The 14,319-nt window shown below is 39.1% G+C and overlaps 2 protein-coding genes across 4 annotated transcripts in view; one reads left to right on the forward strand and one right to left on the reverse strand.

The window, feature by feature from the left end:
• Positions 1-299: 299 nt before the first annotated feature.
• On the reverse strand, positions 300-3,156 carry RPA3 (replication protein A3). The gene is made up of 4 exons (XM_068674026.1): positions 2,997-3,156; positions 2,832-2,906; positions 1,328-1,436; positions 300-854 (listed from the first exon to the last, which is right to left on the reverse strand). The coding sequence occupies exons 1-4, from the start codon at positions 3,096-3,098 to the stop codon at positions 772-774; spliced, it is 369 nt and encodes a 122-aa protein (XP_068530127.1). The 5' UTR covers positions 3,099-3,156; the 3' UTR covers positions 300-771.
• Positions 3,157-3,168: 12 nt separating this feature from the next.
• Positions 3,169-14,319, forward strand: part of UMAD1 (UBAP1-MVB12-associated (UMA) domain containing 1) — a 79,570-nt gene continuing 68,419 nt past the window's right edge. Inside the window, exons 1-2 of one of the 3 annotated variants that reach the window (XM_068674022.1) lie at positions 3,169-3,281; positions 8,586-8,698. In XM_068674022.1, the coding sequence (XP_068530123.1) occupies positions 8,617-8,698 (82 nt within the window). In that variant the 5' untranslated portion in view covers positions 3,169-3,281; positions 8,586-8,616. Of the gene's footprint in view, positions 3,282-6,271; positions 6,313-7,207; positions 7,327-8,585; positions 8,699-14,319 lie in introns of those variants that run through there. The other 2 variants (XM_068674025.1, XM_068674023.1) reach the window with 2 other exon arrangements.

Here is a 14,319-nt window from a genome sequence, read left to right on the forward strand (position 1 = left end):
GGATAGTAATGAAACTGGGAATTGTGTGGAAGTTTGTATGATTAAAGTCATCATGACATGCCAGCTGAATCCTGGTACTTCTACCTTGACGTCCACCAAGAACGAAGGTTGTGATGGGAACTCAATAGCACTTGAAATTCTCAAGCTCAATTAGACACTTACAGCTTTAAACTGTTTAACATCAGTGCAAAAGGCAAGTACCTAGTACTCAATTTCGTTAAATTATGTGTGCAGGTAGAATAGGAATCACCCTGTATCACTGAAAACAGCACTCAAAGATAAAATACTGACACAAGTAGTTAAACATAATCAGACCTTTTTATTGTAGAAGTGACCATTATCAAGATGCAAAATAAATCTCCCCTCCCCATTTAATAAATTGATACCAAAGCAAATGAAATTAAAAAATATTTTTTACATTAAAACCCCACCGAATGTCTTCAATACAAGTTTTGTGTTAAATATCCTGGAACCTCAATAAACAACAACAACAAAAAAATGCCTACAAAACTTCCATTTCTAGCAAGTCAAATCCTGCAAGAGACCATTCCTCATGAATGCAAAAGGGTTAAATATATACAGACAGTGAGACAGCCACAGAAATGTTCTGCTTCTTCCTTTTCAATTTCAGAGAAAGTAAATTTCACCAGCCACACCTGGTGCATACAACAGCTGCATGGTGGAAACTAATGCAACTATTATCATGCTGTCAAGCAGGAAAGCTAAGGTACTGCTGCACCCTCTGAAGCTCTAAATATATGCTAAGAAGAATCAATTGTTCCTCCCGGTGCCAAATGGGAAGTATTCAGGGAATTCGTGAATAATTTTCAGTGCTTCGTTGTAGAGTTCCAGATCTGAAAGAGGGCAAGGAAAAGCTTGTTAAGTTCCCCACTAGCAAACCACAGCATTAAAGCACTGCTTATTTGAAAGCAGTACAGCAGAGTGTTTTCAGTCCCTCTCACCCTCCCCAGTTTTCCCAAGCCTGCCACATCTCATTGCTTTCTACCTGGAGGATTATTTTTTTGACCTGCTAACTGGACAATCACAAAAGGAGTACAAGGCAAGGGAAGACAAAGAATCCGGGACTGGGAGAATGATCAGACCAAGACAAGGACCTTGACCAGCTCAGGCCTTGAGTCAGTCCCTGCTTTTCACCTGTAAAACAGCATATTCAGTATGTAATTCCCACACCTGTGTCCATTTACTATTTTTCAGTGAGCTTGAAGAATAACGTTGTCCATAAGAACAGATAATCATGCTCTTCTCACTTAATGAAGAAATGTTCAGAACACGAATTTGATTTCTCTTAACATATATCCTTACTTACCAAATGGACTTTTATCTTCTCTGAACTGGACGTATGACATGCACATAATGGTTGCCTGATTTGTTACTCTTCCCACCACTTCAATAACTCCTGAGATCTCTTCATCTAGCTAGAAAACACACCAAAAATCAAATTAGCATCACCAAATTACCTGCTGATTCTGCTGCACAGCACTGGAGCTAGGAACAACAAATTGCTTGAAATTCCATATCAAGCAATACGCTGCTACTGGGGAAACTACTGGAAATGTGGTACCACTTCACTTATGTCCTTCCAATATAGAACTCCTGCACGTTATTTCTGCACATACCAAGTTTCTTCCTTACATACTTATTACAGCAGTGGAACAGGCTGTGAAGTGGCTAACACTGTAGCTACATATTTATAAAATTTACCCATTTACTCTTTCCCAGAAAGCTGGAGAATCATTGGTTGGATGCTGACATGCAACGTTGTAACAGTCCAACACAGGAAACACACAGACTCAGGAAAGATTTACATACAGGCCAGAACTTCTAGGAAAGACATTTTCTTGCTATTTGGAAATGAAGACAGCAAGTTTCACAATTGTACGACAGAACTCCTCACTAGAAGAAACTGCATTTTTTTTTTTTAATCAACAGGACTCAAGTCTTGAAAGTCAAGGTATCACATTCAAATATTTCATATCAAAATGGACAGACTTGCCAGCATTTAACGACTCATTCAGCGGGAAAAATGGGACAACTACTGACATGCTCAATTTAGCCATCAAGCGGTGTCATAGCCATAATAATCCTTCAGTCACAACATTTCTCAGAGGCAAAAATAAACACACAGAAGAAAATGCCTGGGTCTTAGCCCATTACCAATACTTGACATCAAAGCTATATTTCTGCACATTAGTTACAATGCAATGGGTATAGGAATTGCTTAGTTGACTTTCTAACCAATAAGTAATTCCTATACTTGAAGCATTCACATTTTCAAAGATTGGAATGCTATTCATTCTTAAGAAAGAACGCTTTGAGCAAACTCTGAAGTTTACTGAAATGCTACGAGAAGTATTTTAGGATGGGAGTGAAAGGTCAACTCAACAAACTCCTAAGAATGTCATATTCTTGAGGTTTTTGGATTATCTTTAAAAAATACTCTCTTAGGGATAGGAAGACAGTGAATAAAAAGGCAAAGGAAGAAGTGCAAGGAAAATGAAACTAAGATGAGGAAGACAAAGTAGCCACACAGGGATGTGTCTGAAAAGGAAGGAAATGCCTCTCCCAACTCCAGCCGAAAATTTATAGGCTGGTATGATGCTGGAAGGGACCCACGAGGGCCACCGAGTCTAACTGCTGGCTCCACACAGAACCACCCCACGGCCGAGGATAACTGACAAAGATAACTAATTAACATCAAGACCGCGGTAGCTGGCTTGAAGATGGGCGGAGCAGGGACGGTGCCAAACGGCGAAGCGGGAAAATTGCGCCCAGATTTAAAAACAGGAACCCGAGGAGAGGCCGTAACTCACGGGCTCGCTCAGCTCCACGGTGGCCTGCTTGCCCTCGCCGTCCACCAGCACGAAGAGCTTCCCGCTGGGGTGCACCTGCAAAACAAACCGCGTGTCCCCGGGGGCTCCGACACCCTCGCAGCATCCCCCAGCGGCCGGGCCCGACCCCGTGCCGCGTCCCCAGACCTTGTGGAGCCGCCCCACGAAGCAGACGGGCCGGCCGATGTGCTGCGCCAGCTGGGCGGCGGCGATGCGGTGCCGCGGCGCCTCATGCGCGTCCTCCATCATGGCGGCGGCTCCCCCCCCCGTGGCGGCCGCCCCTTCCCGCCCGTCTCCCTTAGCAACGGGGAAGCGGGGAGGAAGGGGCGAGGTTTGGCCAATCGGCTGGCCGCGCTGCTCTGACGTCAGCGGAAGAGCGGGCGTTGCTAGGGGGGACTCGGCGAGGCGGAAGTGGAGGCGGCGGCCGGGCCGGTGGGTGACCGCGGGCCGGGGCGGGGGAGGCGGGCGCTTGGTGTTTCTGGTTCCCTTCGGTTTTAAAAGCTATGGAAATAAATATTCAGATTGAATTTAAGAAAAAATGCCTTCCTTAGTGTTTTGTTAAGTATATAAATATATCTATATTGGTATTTGTACTCCTCTTGGCGCTTATTTTCCTTCCTTATACTGTGAAAAAGCCTAAACTACGGGAATAAGACTGATGTTAATGCCAGATAAAGAAATAATCTATCTATTTATTTATTTATTTAATTATTCACATATTAAATTATACTAGGTTAAAAGCTTTTAAACTCATCTCCTGGCGTCACAGAAAAAAAAATCTTTTTGACATGCGTGGTCTTGACCCTAAATTGGTCGGTTTCGTGTCCTAAGCGGGTTGTGCAGTGCTATGAACTGTGCGGCCTCGCTGCGCTTGCTGTTAGTTTATTGACGAATAACGGTGGGTGTTTACATGGAGGAGAGAATCGCCCTCTTGTTTTCTGTTTCCATAGTCTGTGTAGCTTAAACAGCCGCCTGTGAAATGAGTCTGTTTCTTAAAGATCAGCTTTGCATCTTTTCTGAGCTATTTTCATCATTTATTTACCAGCAGTGCCACTGCAGTTCTGCTTTGCTGAATTCCCAAGCATCCTCTCTTTACCTTAGTCTACATCTTTGCAATTCTGCTTTGCTGAATTCCCAAGCATCCTCTCTTTATCTTAGTCTACATCTTTGCTTTTTTTTTTTTAAATACTGAATTATCTTCCTTCTTCTGCCACTTGTGAACATGCAGGAGAAAGCTGAAAAGTAATGCTAAAAATGCTAGGGTCCTTACTGCATACAAAAAATGGTATTGGGATGTAACATATTGGTTTGGCTCAAAGGTCACCCATAGCTCTTGTCGAAGGAGACTGGCAAAGTGCACGAGGAATAAATTAACCCCTTTGTGCAGCTCTGTAACTCATCTTTGCCCAATCCCATGTATGGTCTCAGAGCCTCACGTAAAGACAAAATATTTCTTGCAGCCTCACAGAATTGTTACAGTTTGCAGTTTATTACTTGTTAATGACTGAAGCGGTGCCAAAAGCATTATTCTTAACAACTGAGATTGGAGAAAGGAAAAAAAAACTATGCTCGCTTTTTGGTGAGGGGGAAACATGAGGAGACGGGAATTGCATATTCCTGCCAAGGGAGATTTTTATCTTTAGGCAGTGAATTCAATTTCAGGTCTCTTACAGAAATACAATTAAACCCATCTGGAAGTGGAAAGTGCTGTGCTATATAGGATAGATTACTGCAGAAACGTGGTGCTGTCTCTGACTGGTGGATGTGTTTTCTGTGATTTTGTGCTGACTGCTTCATTTAAAAAAAAAAAGCAGAACATGAATAAACCCACCACCATCGACAAAAAATCCTTTAATGCTTTTCTGTCTGGTTTATGTGAACATGCATCCAGATTTGCCAGCTTCAGATTTAGTTTTTACTCTGAAATGAAATTTGTGCAGAAATCAGTTGTTTTCAGCTTTAGTTAAATGAAACCTCAACTTACCTACAAGTAGTAAAACTCAGCCTGACTCTGTAAGTGCTTAAACTGTGCTCCTATCTTCCAGAGCGTGAGTGTTTCCATTCAACTCTGTGTTTCTTTGTTCTGTTTTTAACATGTAATTCAAGAAACAGTGTTTGCATTTCACATTGCTGGAGAGATTTATATTTGCTTTTGAAGTACCAGTTGATAAAATTCTTAAAGAGAGCAAATATCACTAATGTATTGCCCATCTAGGACTTTTCCTTTACCTATACCATACTTAATACAGCTCTACTTGTTGTTTCTGTGCCCCCCCCCCTCCTTTTTTTCTTTTTTGTTTCTTATTTAATTTAAAGTTAATTGTATTCAGGAACGATACTGAAATATAGCAAGTAATAGTCAGTGAGTTCCTGCCTCCACATCAGTTACACAGACCTGGGTGATCTACAGGCACAAGTTTTGTTTTGAAGTGGTGAACACCCAGAGAAGGAAATGGCCTCACAAAGCATGCTCTTCTGTTTTAATATGCAGATTCCTTACCACCCTCCCAACATTCACAATCCCCAAGCACAGCGTATTTCTCACTGCTGGCCCAGTGGTTTTATCAGAGTAAGAATTTGAGGCCTGAGTTTATGGGGTACTTTGTTTCTTTTTCTGCTTCAAACAAAAAGATGTGTTTATTTCTCTAGAAGGAAAAACAAATAAACTGCTGGCTGTGCAATTTAGGTAAAGAAGCCACTTCACAAACTGAAAGCTACAAAGTAAAGATTGAGCCTTATGTAGATAGGATGAGTTTCATCTTTTTCTCAGTATCCCATTTTTTTCCCAAAAGTTTCATCTTTTGTCAACAGCAACAAAAAAAGAGCACATGAAAGTGCTTGTAATGTTAATTTGGCTAGATCAAATCATACCGATTGTTAATCTACTCTGAGTTGTAATGGCTGCAGTGTTTGTTTTTTTGTTGTTGTTGTTTTTCAAAACACTGAAGATTATGTTAAATATGCAGGATTTAAAAGATTACATTCATGGTTTCCTATACAACTTTATTGTGCAGATGTTACGTATATATGTAAGATGCTTTTCTGTGTGCAAGCAAGAGAGGAGGGAGAACGGTGCCCGACACAGCTGCAAACTGTACGGTAACACAGATCTCCAAGAGAAAAATGTGATTGGAGCAACTGCAGCTCTGGCACCTTAAGTGGCTGGCTGGAATCTGAGTCTTTACCAAAGCTACCTATAAGATTTTACACATCACGTTGATTTTCCTTCTTGTTGCGTGCTTAGGAAGAAGGTAAAATTGCATTTTAAACTGTTCCACAACTGCCTCCCCTTCATACATCATTGGAGCAGAAACCTGACTCTGGAGCATTGCAGCACAGGTTTTTACCACTTGAACTATGGGACTGACAACCCTAATTGGTAGCAGCAGAAGACTTATTCCCTAAGGGCTAAAAAAGGAATATGCTGCTGGCGCCATGTGTTGAGCCCGGGCGTGGGGGGAAGGTAAGGAATAAATGAGGCAATTAGGAGTTTGCGCTATGCAATCTCCACGGGGCTGGAAATATCAGTATTTCACGTGCTAAGGTAAGAAAACAAGCGCAAAAGAATAAAGTGCAGATAATTAACATTTATTTTTGGTATTACCACGTACCTGAGACTGGCTGGTTGATTGATAGAAATTCCACTGCGTCAGCATAGCAAGCAGTAGCTGGCCAGCCTCTGGGGTACTCTATTTCATTCGTGGGTATCGGCCCCCGGCTTGAATCGCTGCTGATTTTTGCAACGTGCTATTTATACGCCCTTCTGAAAGCTGATGCTTACACTTCAGAAAGGGCTTTCTGTGATGTGCTGCGTGCAAGTATTTGATGTGCTCCTAACGGCAGGGTGCGAGGTGGTTTATACTTGGTGAATAGTTGGTGCTGATTGTCAAGTGAAGTGCTGCAGGTCACTGGCCAGGGCACAAAAAGTCTTGCTTATGGTATCATGAATACTTGGGTGGGAAGTGAGGAATTTTGGCAAATAATTAATCCAGCAGTTTGGTTTTATATTTTTTTGAATACAAATATTACATTGTGGTCTTCTGTGGTTCACTCATCATAATTCTTCTTTGTTAGATATAGTGCAAACCAATATTATCAGTGGTGTGCCTATTTTCTTCAGGTTTGGCTTTGATTTTCCTGGGTGTGTATGTTAGGGTGTATGCGTTGCTGTCAGTTTGTCACTCCCTTCACCTTGAAATGTGTGTCGGGGAAGTTAATCAGGGTTCTACTCCTCAAACTCTGCCTTGGACTCAAAAATTATTCGACTTTCTCTATTTGATACTGCTATGTTAGCAGAGAAAGGTTTTCTGTACCTTTCCTTAAACCCTGGTGGCTGTTTGACACCCGGCACTTTGAGCCAGACCACGTGCAGGCTGCTGCGCAGGGCAGCGATGTCCAGGGGCCCGTGGCAGCACTCGGGGCACTTCTCTGCCAGGGAGCTGGAGGAGGGCTAATAATGTCCAAGTGGCAGCTGCTGGTGAGTGCTGCTTTCCTTTTTTTGTTGTCTCAGCTCTGTAGAAGTGTTAGAGTTAGAGTTGCTGCACTGCACGGTGTGCACTTTATATAGAGCACAGAAAGTAGGTGGTGGCACATCAGTAGTCCTCTCAGTCAGCTGAACCTGTACATACGTGCTTTGTGGCTTCTGTTGTTTGGTCTTCAGAAGAGTGCGGCTTGCTTAGGAAGTTTTTCTTACAACCCCGGTAATTAAAGGAATGAATCTTCCTCAAGTCTGCAACTTAAAGTTCAGAATCATTAGAGAATTTGCTTAGAACAACGTTTCTTGATCTGTCCAACTATATGGGATGCATAGGACTTAATTTGGTAAAAGCTGGCCCCTTTGGCCATCGTGTGGCTAATGCTTATAAGGTTTTTCAGATGGATTTGTCCTTTTTAAGCTATTAACATTGCTTCAATATTGTCTTCTGCCCCTGAAAGAGATACTGAGCGTAATCTTTTCCAGTTAACACATCCATCCCATTCGTGTTATGCTTTACCTGCTTTTTTCTAGCTGATGTGAAGTCATAGTTCCTACCCAGTTTGGAAGATTATGAATTATTGAGTGAATTACTGTTATGAAAAACTGCTCAATCCTGTTGCAGTTTCTTTTAAGGGAGTTAGTGTTAACTTAATCAAATGCACCAAAATGTTAAGCTGTCTGTAGGTTTACAAACTTGAAAAATGAAAATGGATATTTGCAGATATTGTGTATTTTGTTGTTGTTGTTTTATCTTTATAACTGATGCACAGATGCTTAAGACTTAGTATCTACTGTAACTTCATTCAGTATCTACTGTTAGTTCATTCAAGTACTGCTGCATTATGAAGTTGCATTTCCTATAGGATTGTGTTTTGGGCTTCCAAGTTTAAGAACTTGAGAACTAACTACAGTTAGTTTGTGTAACAACAGCTTGAAGTAGCAGAAGAACACGGAAAAGTGCTTGGTAAAAGCTTACAGTAGTTTCCTTCTTTTACTTTCCCTTAGAAAGATTGATATTTTTTTTAATAGTTCTACTCCATAACTTCATAGAAGAGCCTTTTGTAATTTATTCTTTTTGCTTGTTGAAGTCAATTGCTACATTAACAAGGTACTCTGTCTGATGTGCAAATGCCTGCTACTTCAACTCTGTTAATAGAGATTTAGCTGTATTATCATGTATTTTGCATTCAGAGGGGTATGAACTTCTTATGCTATTCTGCTATCTTGTATTTACTTAACGTGTATTGTCTTCGTTTTAGATAACAACTTAGAGGAAGAAAAAAAGAGGCTATGTTCAGCTTCTTCCGAAAAAGTCAAGATTCAAAGAAGATTGCAGTGCCAGAGAGAGAAGCAGATGGATTTGTTATTGTGGGTAAGTGATGCTTCTGTATGAAATGATTCTTGTCATCTTTGAAATGTAAAGAGGTCTTTGAGATGCTTAGATCAAATAAAAAGATTTAAAATAAGCCATGACAAAAATTACTCGGAATTCTTACTGTTCCTGAAGGAGTTTATATGCCTACCCTCATTATACAGACTAAATAGCTGAAACTTTGTGTCTTCATGTTGTTTTCTGAATAGGTGCAAACTCTTATTCAAGATCATTGAAAATGCAATTTTGTATTTTCCTTTCATATTATAAACAAGGAGACGTTATTTCCTTACAGAGCAAGAAACTTCAAAGTTGATGCTTCTAGCTTTATGGTTAGGGTTAAGAATATATCATTGCAGCTGTTAGATGACTTTCGTTATTAGTTTCCCTCCTTTTGGCGTTACCCCAAATGTCTTTTTATATTAGAAGGCAAGGTGAGTGGGTGTTCTAATTCAGAATGTGACTCTTGATTAGTTTAAAACCCTAAACTGATTTATTTTCATCAAAGTCTTTATGTTATTCAAAATTTAATCTCGAGTGTGTTCACCTGTGAACTGGCCAAATCTGCAGCTTTAGGTAAGCTCTTTCACAGTCCTGTAGGATGGCTCAAGCATGCAGGGGATACAGAAATTATTGTTGCCAAGCTGCAACTGATCCTTTCCATTTTTTCTTCTTTTGAAAAATTGAGTTTTCTTCCTTGTAAGACTATCATCATTAATACTCAGTTTCTGCTGCTTTAATTTACTGAGTTCTTATCAGGAATCTTGCAGTGTTTACCTATGCAAATGTTGCTTGAGCATTCTGAAATCGAGAGAGCCGCTGGATTATCAAAATCTAATAATACGAGAGACTACTGGAACTCATTCTTAGGAGAGCTTACTTACATCCTTTGTAATAGTTTTCCATTAAAATAAATATCCCCAACTATCTACCAGTTGTTAAAATAGATCTGATTTCACATGTGACTCTGTGTTTTGATGTCTACATCAAATTGCTCCAGCACTTTCACTCTGGAAAGGTGGAAGGGGATACACCATTATCCCGCAAAATTTGGAGGCTATTTAGAGCTTCAAATTGTGTAATAGGCAGAGAGATCTGCATCCAAAGATTGCTTATGTGCCACAACTGCTGGTCCCAATTCTGTTTTTAATTTAGCTTTGTTCCTTTTTCCTTAAATGCTCTCAGTGACTATTTAAATTTTGAAGAATTATCAATTATGCTTTAATTTTCTGTTATTTCTATTTACTATTTTTTTGTTTGGACAGCAATTAATTTTGCAGACCATGATGAAATAGACTGTCTATTCATCCTAACTTCTACTTGGCAAAAGAATTACTGTCAGTCTCACCAGTTGAGCACATTGTCTTGCTGTGTACAGATAGTTGCAGAATTAAATACATGTAAGTAGATATGTAGAAGTTTTGTTTGTCTATGAATAGTGGCAGTCCAAAAACCATAGCTATTCTGCAAGTTTGTTTTTTCTTGCTCAGATGGGAGGTATTGAAACTTTTTAAAATTCAGATGTAAGTGTTCTAGAACACCACCACTAAAAGCCTTCAGCTAATCTCAGCAGTAGTTTAAGGACAGCCATCTTTAGAACTGCACTTCCAGGTTGTTAATGTGAATACTGCTTTAGGCAGTGAACAGTGTCAAAGGGAGGTAAGAATTAAGTTTTGTATGTTTTAGGTTGGTTCCTAAATCCAGTCTTTCATTCAAAGCATATAAGAACAAAAAGCCTCATTCACTAATACTCTGTGGACAAGTGAGGAAGTTCTTTGCTTCTCTTTCATGGAGAAAAAAGAGAAAAATACATCTTCAGGGGATGCTTTCTCCTGATTTCCACTCTTGTAATACGGAGAAGCTTGTCTGTTACAAATTCCTTGCAAGGCTGTTCATACCATGCACCACTAATAAGGGCATTAAGGAATCTTACTGGGGGTCTCAAAGAGACTTATCAAGAAATAATCAAATGCTGTGTCCTTCACAAGTATAAAATAAGTCTATATAATAATGTAATGAGAGTATTTGGCATCCCAATTCAGTGTAGATGAAATTAACAATATGTAATTATTTTCTCTCTGTATCATCTGATTTTTGAAAACGGGGGAAAGAGGTTTGATGTTTATTGAGAAAGTACCACCAGAGCTATCCCCTGTGAAATCTTGAGGATATTTTTTGCTTTTTTTTTTTCTTAACTCCTTCAAGTGCTGTTATGTGTTTCAATATTTTAAAAATATACTTGTAGAATATTTATATATTTGGAATTTCAATATCTGAATTAAATTCTTCTAGTAAAAGGACAACTCATAAAAACATCAGAAGCAGCAAAAATCAACTTTGCAGCATAGTAACTCAAAGAAATTCTGTATTTTAATTTTAGGGAGAAATCATTGCCTACAGAGGAGCTAAGAAAAAAATATCGACTCATTCTCTACAAAATAAATATAAAATATGATTTTAATAACAAAAACTGAAGCATTTTTATGCCTGATTACCAGTTCACCCATTTTCCAGATGCTGGTCGTCTCATCTCTTTGTGAATCTGAAAAAGTGATGCTTGTTTTGAAACAAGCACAGCTATTATTCTGAAAAATATGAGATATGCACAGCACATGCAATTGATTTTAAACCGTGAATCAAACATAGAGGTATGAAAAATGTTTTAAGGGTTTGTCTGATCATCACAAATTGCTTTTCAAGTTAATGTTCTGAATGCCATTGTTTGTTTTGAGTTAGCTTAGGGTTCTTGAAGAGCAGCTGTTTTTTAAGGATTTTTTTTGGCTTTTATTACACACATTCCAGTCTATCATCCATTCTTATTATTGATAGCCATGTAGAAGAAGACGTGTTAGTACTAGTGCATTGGTTTGACACACAGCTGAAAATCTCCCATCAGATATCAAAGATGCACGTGATTGGTACTCCTATTATCTGTCAAAGATCACGAATTGGAGAATTGAGGCAGCAGTGCTGTTTCTGTGTGTTTTTTTGGCAAGACGATCAGAAACTCTGCAAACATCCACATAACGCTGATGGTTCTGCTGTGATGGGTGGTGAGAGGTTTTTCTGTTAGTTTGAAGACAACTGAAATCTTACTTGTTGCAGGATATTGTTCTGCACGTTCTCTTAAAAAACTACTGCTAACTGTTCATTTTTTTTCAGATTTATTTTAAGATGCTGATGTGCAGGGTCTTAATTACTCTTGCAGCAAAATTAGAAATAAGCCAGTGTTCAGGAGCAGCGAGGGCGGCTGCTCCATAGGGCAGGTAAGCCTGCAGCCAGTGGAGGTGATGAGAGGACAGGCAGGCACGGGCAGAGACCTCGCCAAGGAGGGGCATAGCCCCATGCTGCCTAAACAAGGAGACCAGAACATCTCTAAGCTGTGGGAAAAATCCTGGTCCACGTCCTTTCGTTCTGCTACATCAGTGCCATCCATGGGCACAGACAGCCAAACCCATGGAGCTGGGGAAGAGGCTGCAGAGCCTGATGGGTGCACTTGGGGCTGGACAGAGTTGACTTCCTAGTATTTGGAGGAGATCTTTGACGGTGCCCAATTTCAAGTCTGCTTTATCTATTTTTATTTATGTTTTGAAGACCGTTCTGTTTCATGGATTTAAGAGTTGTTTTATTGTTTTGTTTTGTTTCAGGGGACTTTTTATGTGGCAAATTGGAATGGAGTAAGTGGCTTGGAGAAATAGTTCAGTTGCTGATACTGATAAGCCTGATTTGTAAAAGTATCTAACTTTTAGGGACTATTATTGCAGCTGACTGTCACCTAGAGGTCTTTTTCTGAGGTCAAACTATTCAGTTGCAGAATTTTTCAAAGATACAAGAGTAAGTATTCAAGGAAAAAATGGCAAGGTATGGGATTCTCAGTGGAGTGGAATTACTGTCACAGTCACAGAGGAGTTATGATCATGACTAGAAGGGTTGGCAGGAACTTCGAGAAGACAGGTCTTTTCTATAAGCCTACCTTTTCCCGACTGCCTTCTAGATTCTTGGAGGCCATGCAGAAATAGTAAACAACTTTTGGATTAATACCTGTTTATTACGTTTATCATTACTAGAGTAAGTGTGATTTTTGCCTGTTACTTTTCCTCTAAAAAGAATACAAGTAGTCATACACAAAAAAAAAAAAAAAAAAAATTTCAAACCACTTTTGCCGTTAAGGAGAAGGACTTGTGATATTTAAGTGAATCCAGGTGAATTGAATTAACCACTGCTCCTGTCTAAAGAGAAGGAGTTCAACTACACAAGTGTGGTCAGACTTGCAACTAGTTTGATAAATTATGGTAGCAGATATTCTTGTGTCCAAATTTTAGTTGTCAGTTATGACTTCCTATCTTAACCCAATCTCTGCAAAGCAATCATACTTTGGTTTTATCTGCAGTGAAGTACTTGAACCTTCCTCTGATATATTCAGAATGTATATTACTGAGTTAATTCAGTATTATAACTCCTTTTATATGGACTTATCCTCATCTGTAGGCAGAAGCATCATCATTTAGCTATGAGACTGTGAAAGGTATGATTTACAGCCACCTGAATGTTTCCCTGTGTTAACTGTAGTTACATTGCAAATTAATATCCTTAAATCAGGAAGTCTTCTGTACCAGAGATATAAAATAGTAAAATGATTGACACCAGTCAGTCTTTAGTTTTGGAAAACAGAAAAACTATGTTTTTTTGTAGAGTAATATTGCATATATTGTTTCTCTCGTCATTTCTGTGTTTCCATTAATTTAATCTACATACGGATATTTTTGGGGGTACTCTATTTTGGAATGAAGAACTGGTTAAATTGCACATTTGAATTAAGGGACACCCACATTGTCACTCAATGTGTAAATATGTCTTAAAATAAAATCTGTATTGTTTACATGTTGTCCTTAGTAAAATAGATCTCTACATCCATGTTGAAGATCTTAAATTTGGGGTTCTGAGAAAAATCTGCAGTTTTAAAATTTTCAAGAGTGAATGTATTATGACAGAGAAATATACTGACCCTTCCAAATAAAAGGACTACCTCCATACTATTTTATTAGTACAATTCAAACAGTTTTTTGGCTTTTCCTGTGTGTATGTATACCTCGGAGATGAAATGCATCAAGAAAGATCTGTAAGATCTTGGTGTTGCTGCTGCTGTTTGGTTTCTATGAGTTGGTAGTGACGTGTAGTAGATTCCTGTGAATCTCTACGCTGTTTTTTTCATTAATATTTGAAGAGCTTTTAGTGGCACTAGTAAGGAAGGCCGGGATGTTGCAGTGTTTTAAAATATACTATTACGTTTAAGAAATGCACGAGGCTTTGTACCAGTTGGAAAAAAGCAGTGGCTCACAGTCCTCTTTCTTTCTGCATCAGTAGGCTTATGTTATGTTTTTGTTTTATTTTTTTTTTTATATGAGTGTTTGTGTATCTCTTTCCAATGTTGCAGTTTTCCAAAAAAAAAAAAAAAGCTGCCTTTTTTTTTGTTTGTTTATGTTTAGGTTTAAAACCTTTAATACTAACTTTACAATAATCTGAGATTTTAGGGAATTCTATATAATATTTCATATGTGTTAACTTACACCAAGGTAAGTGATTGCTTTGGTGCACTCCAAGAAGTTGCTGTATTAAGTGAC

This window comes from Anas acuta, chromosome 2, assembly GCF_963932015.1.
Source record: "Anas acuta chromosome 2, bAnaAcu1.1, whole genome shotgun sequence".
NCBI classification, from domain to species: Eukaryota; Metazoa; Chordata; class Aves; order Anseriformes; family Anatidae; genus Anas; species Anas acuta.

Bases quoted from the DNA above. Each gene is read 5' to 3' on its own strand.
- RPA3 (XM_068674026.1), bottom strand. From the start codon at position 3,098: ATGATGGAGGACGCGCATGAGGCGCCGCGGCACCGCATCGCCGCCGCC. The intron at 1,437-2,831 runs GTGAGTTACGGC...TGTGTTTTCTAG, and splicing joins CCGTGGAGCTGAGCGAGCCC to CTAGATGAAGAGATCTCAGG. The intron at 855-1,327 runs GTAAGTAAGGAT...GCCCTCTTTCAG, and splicing joins AGAAGATAAAAGTCCATTTG to ATCTGGAACTCTACAACGAA.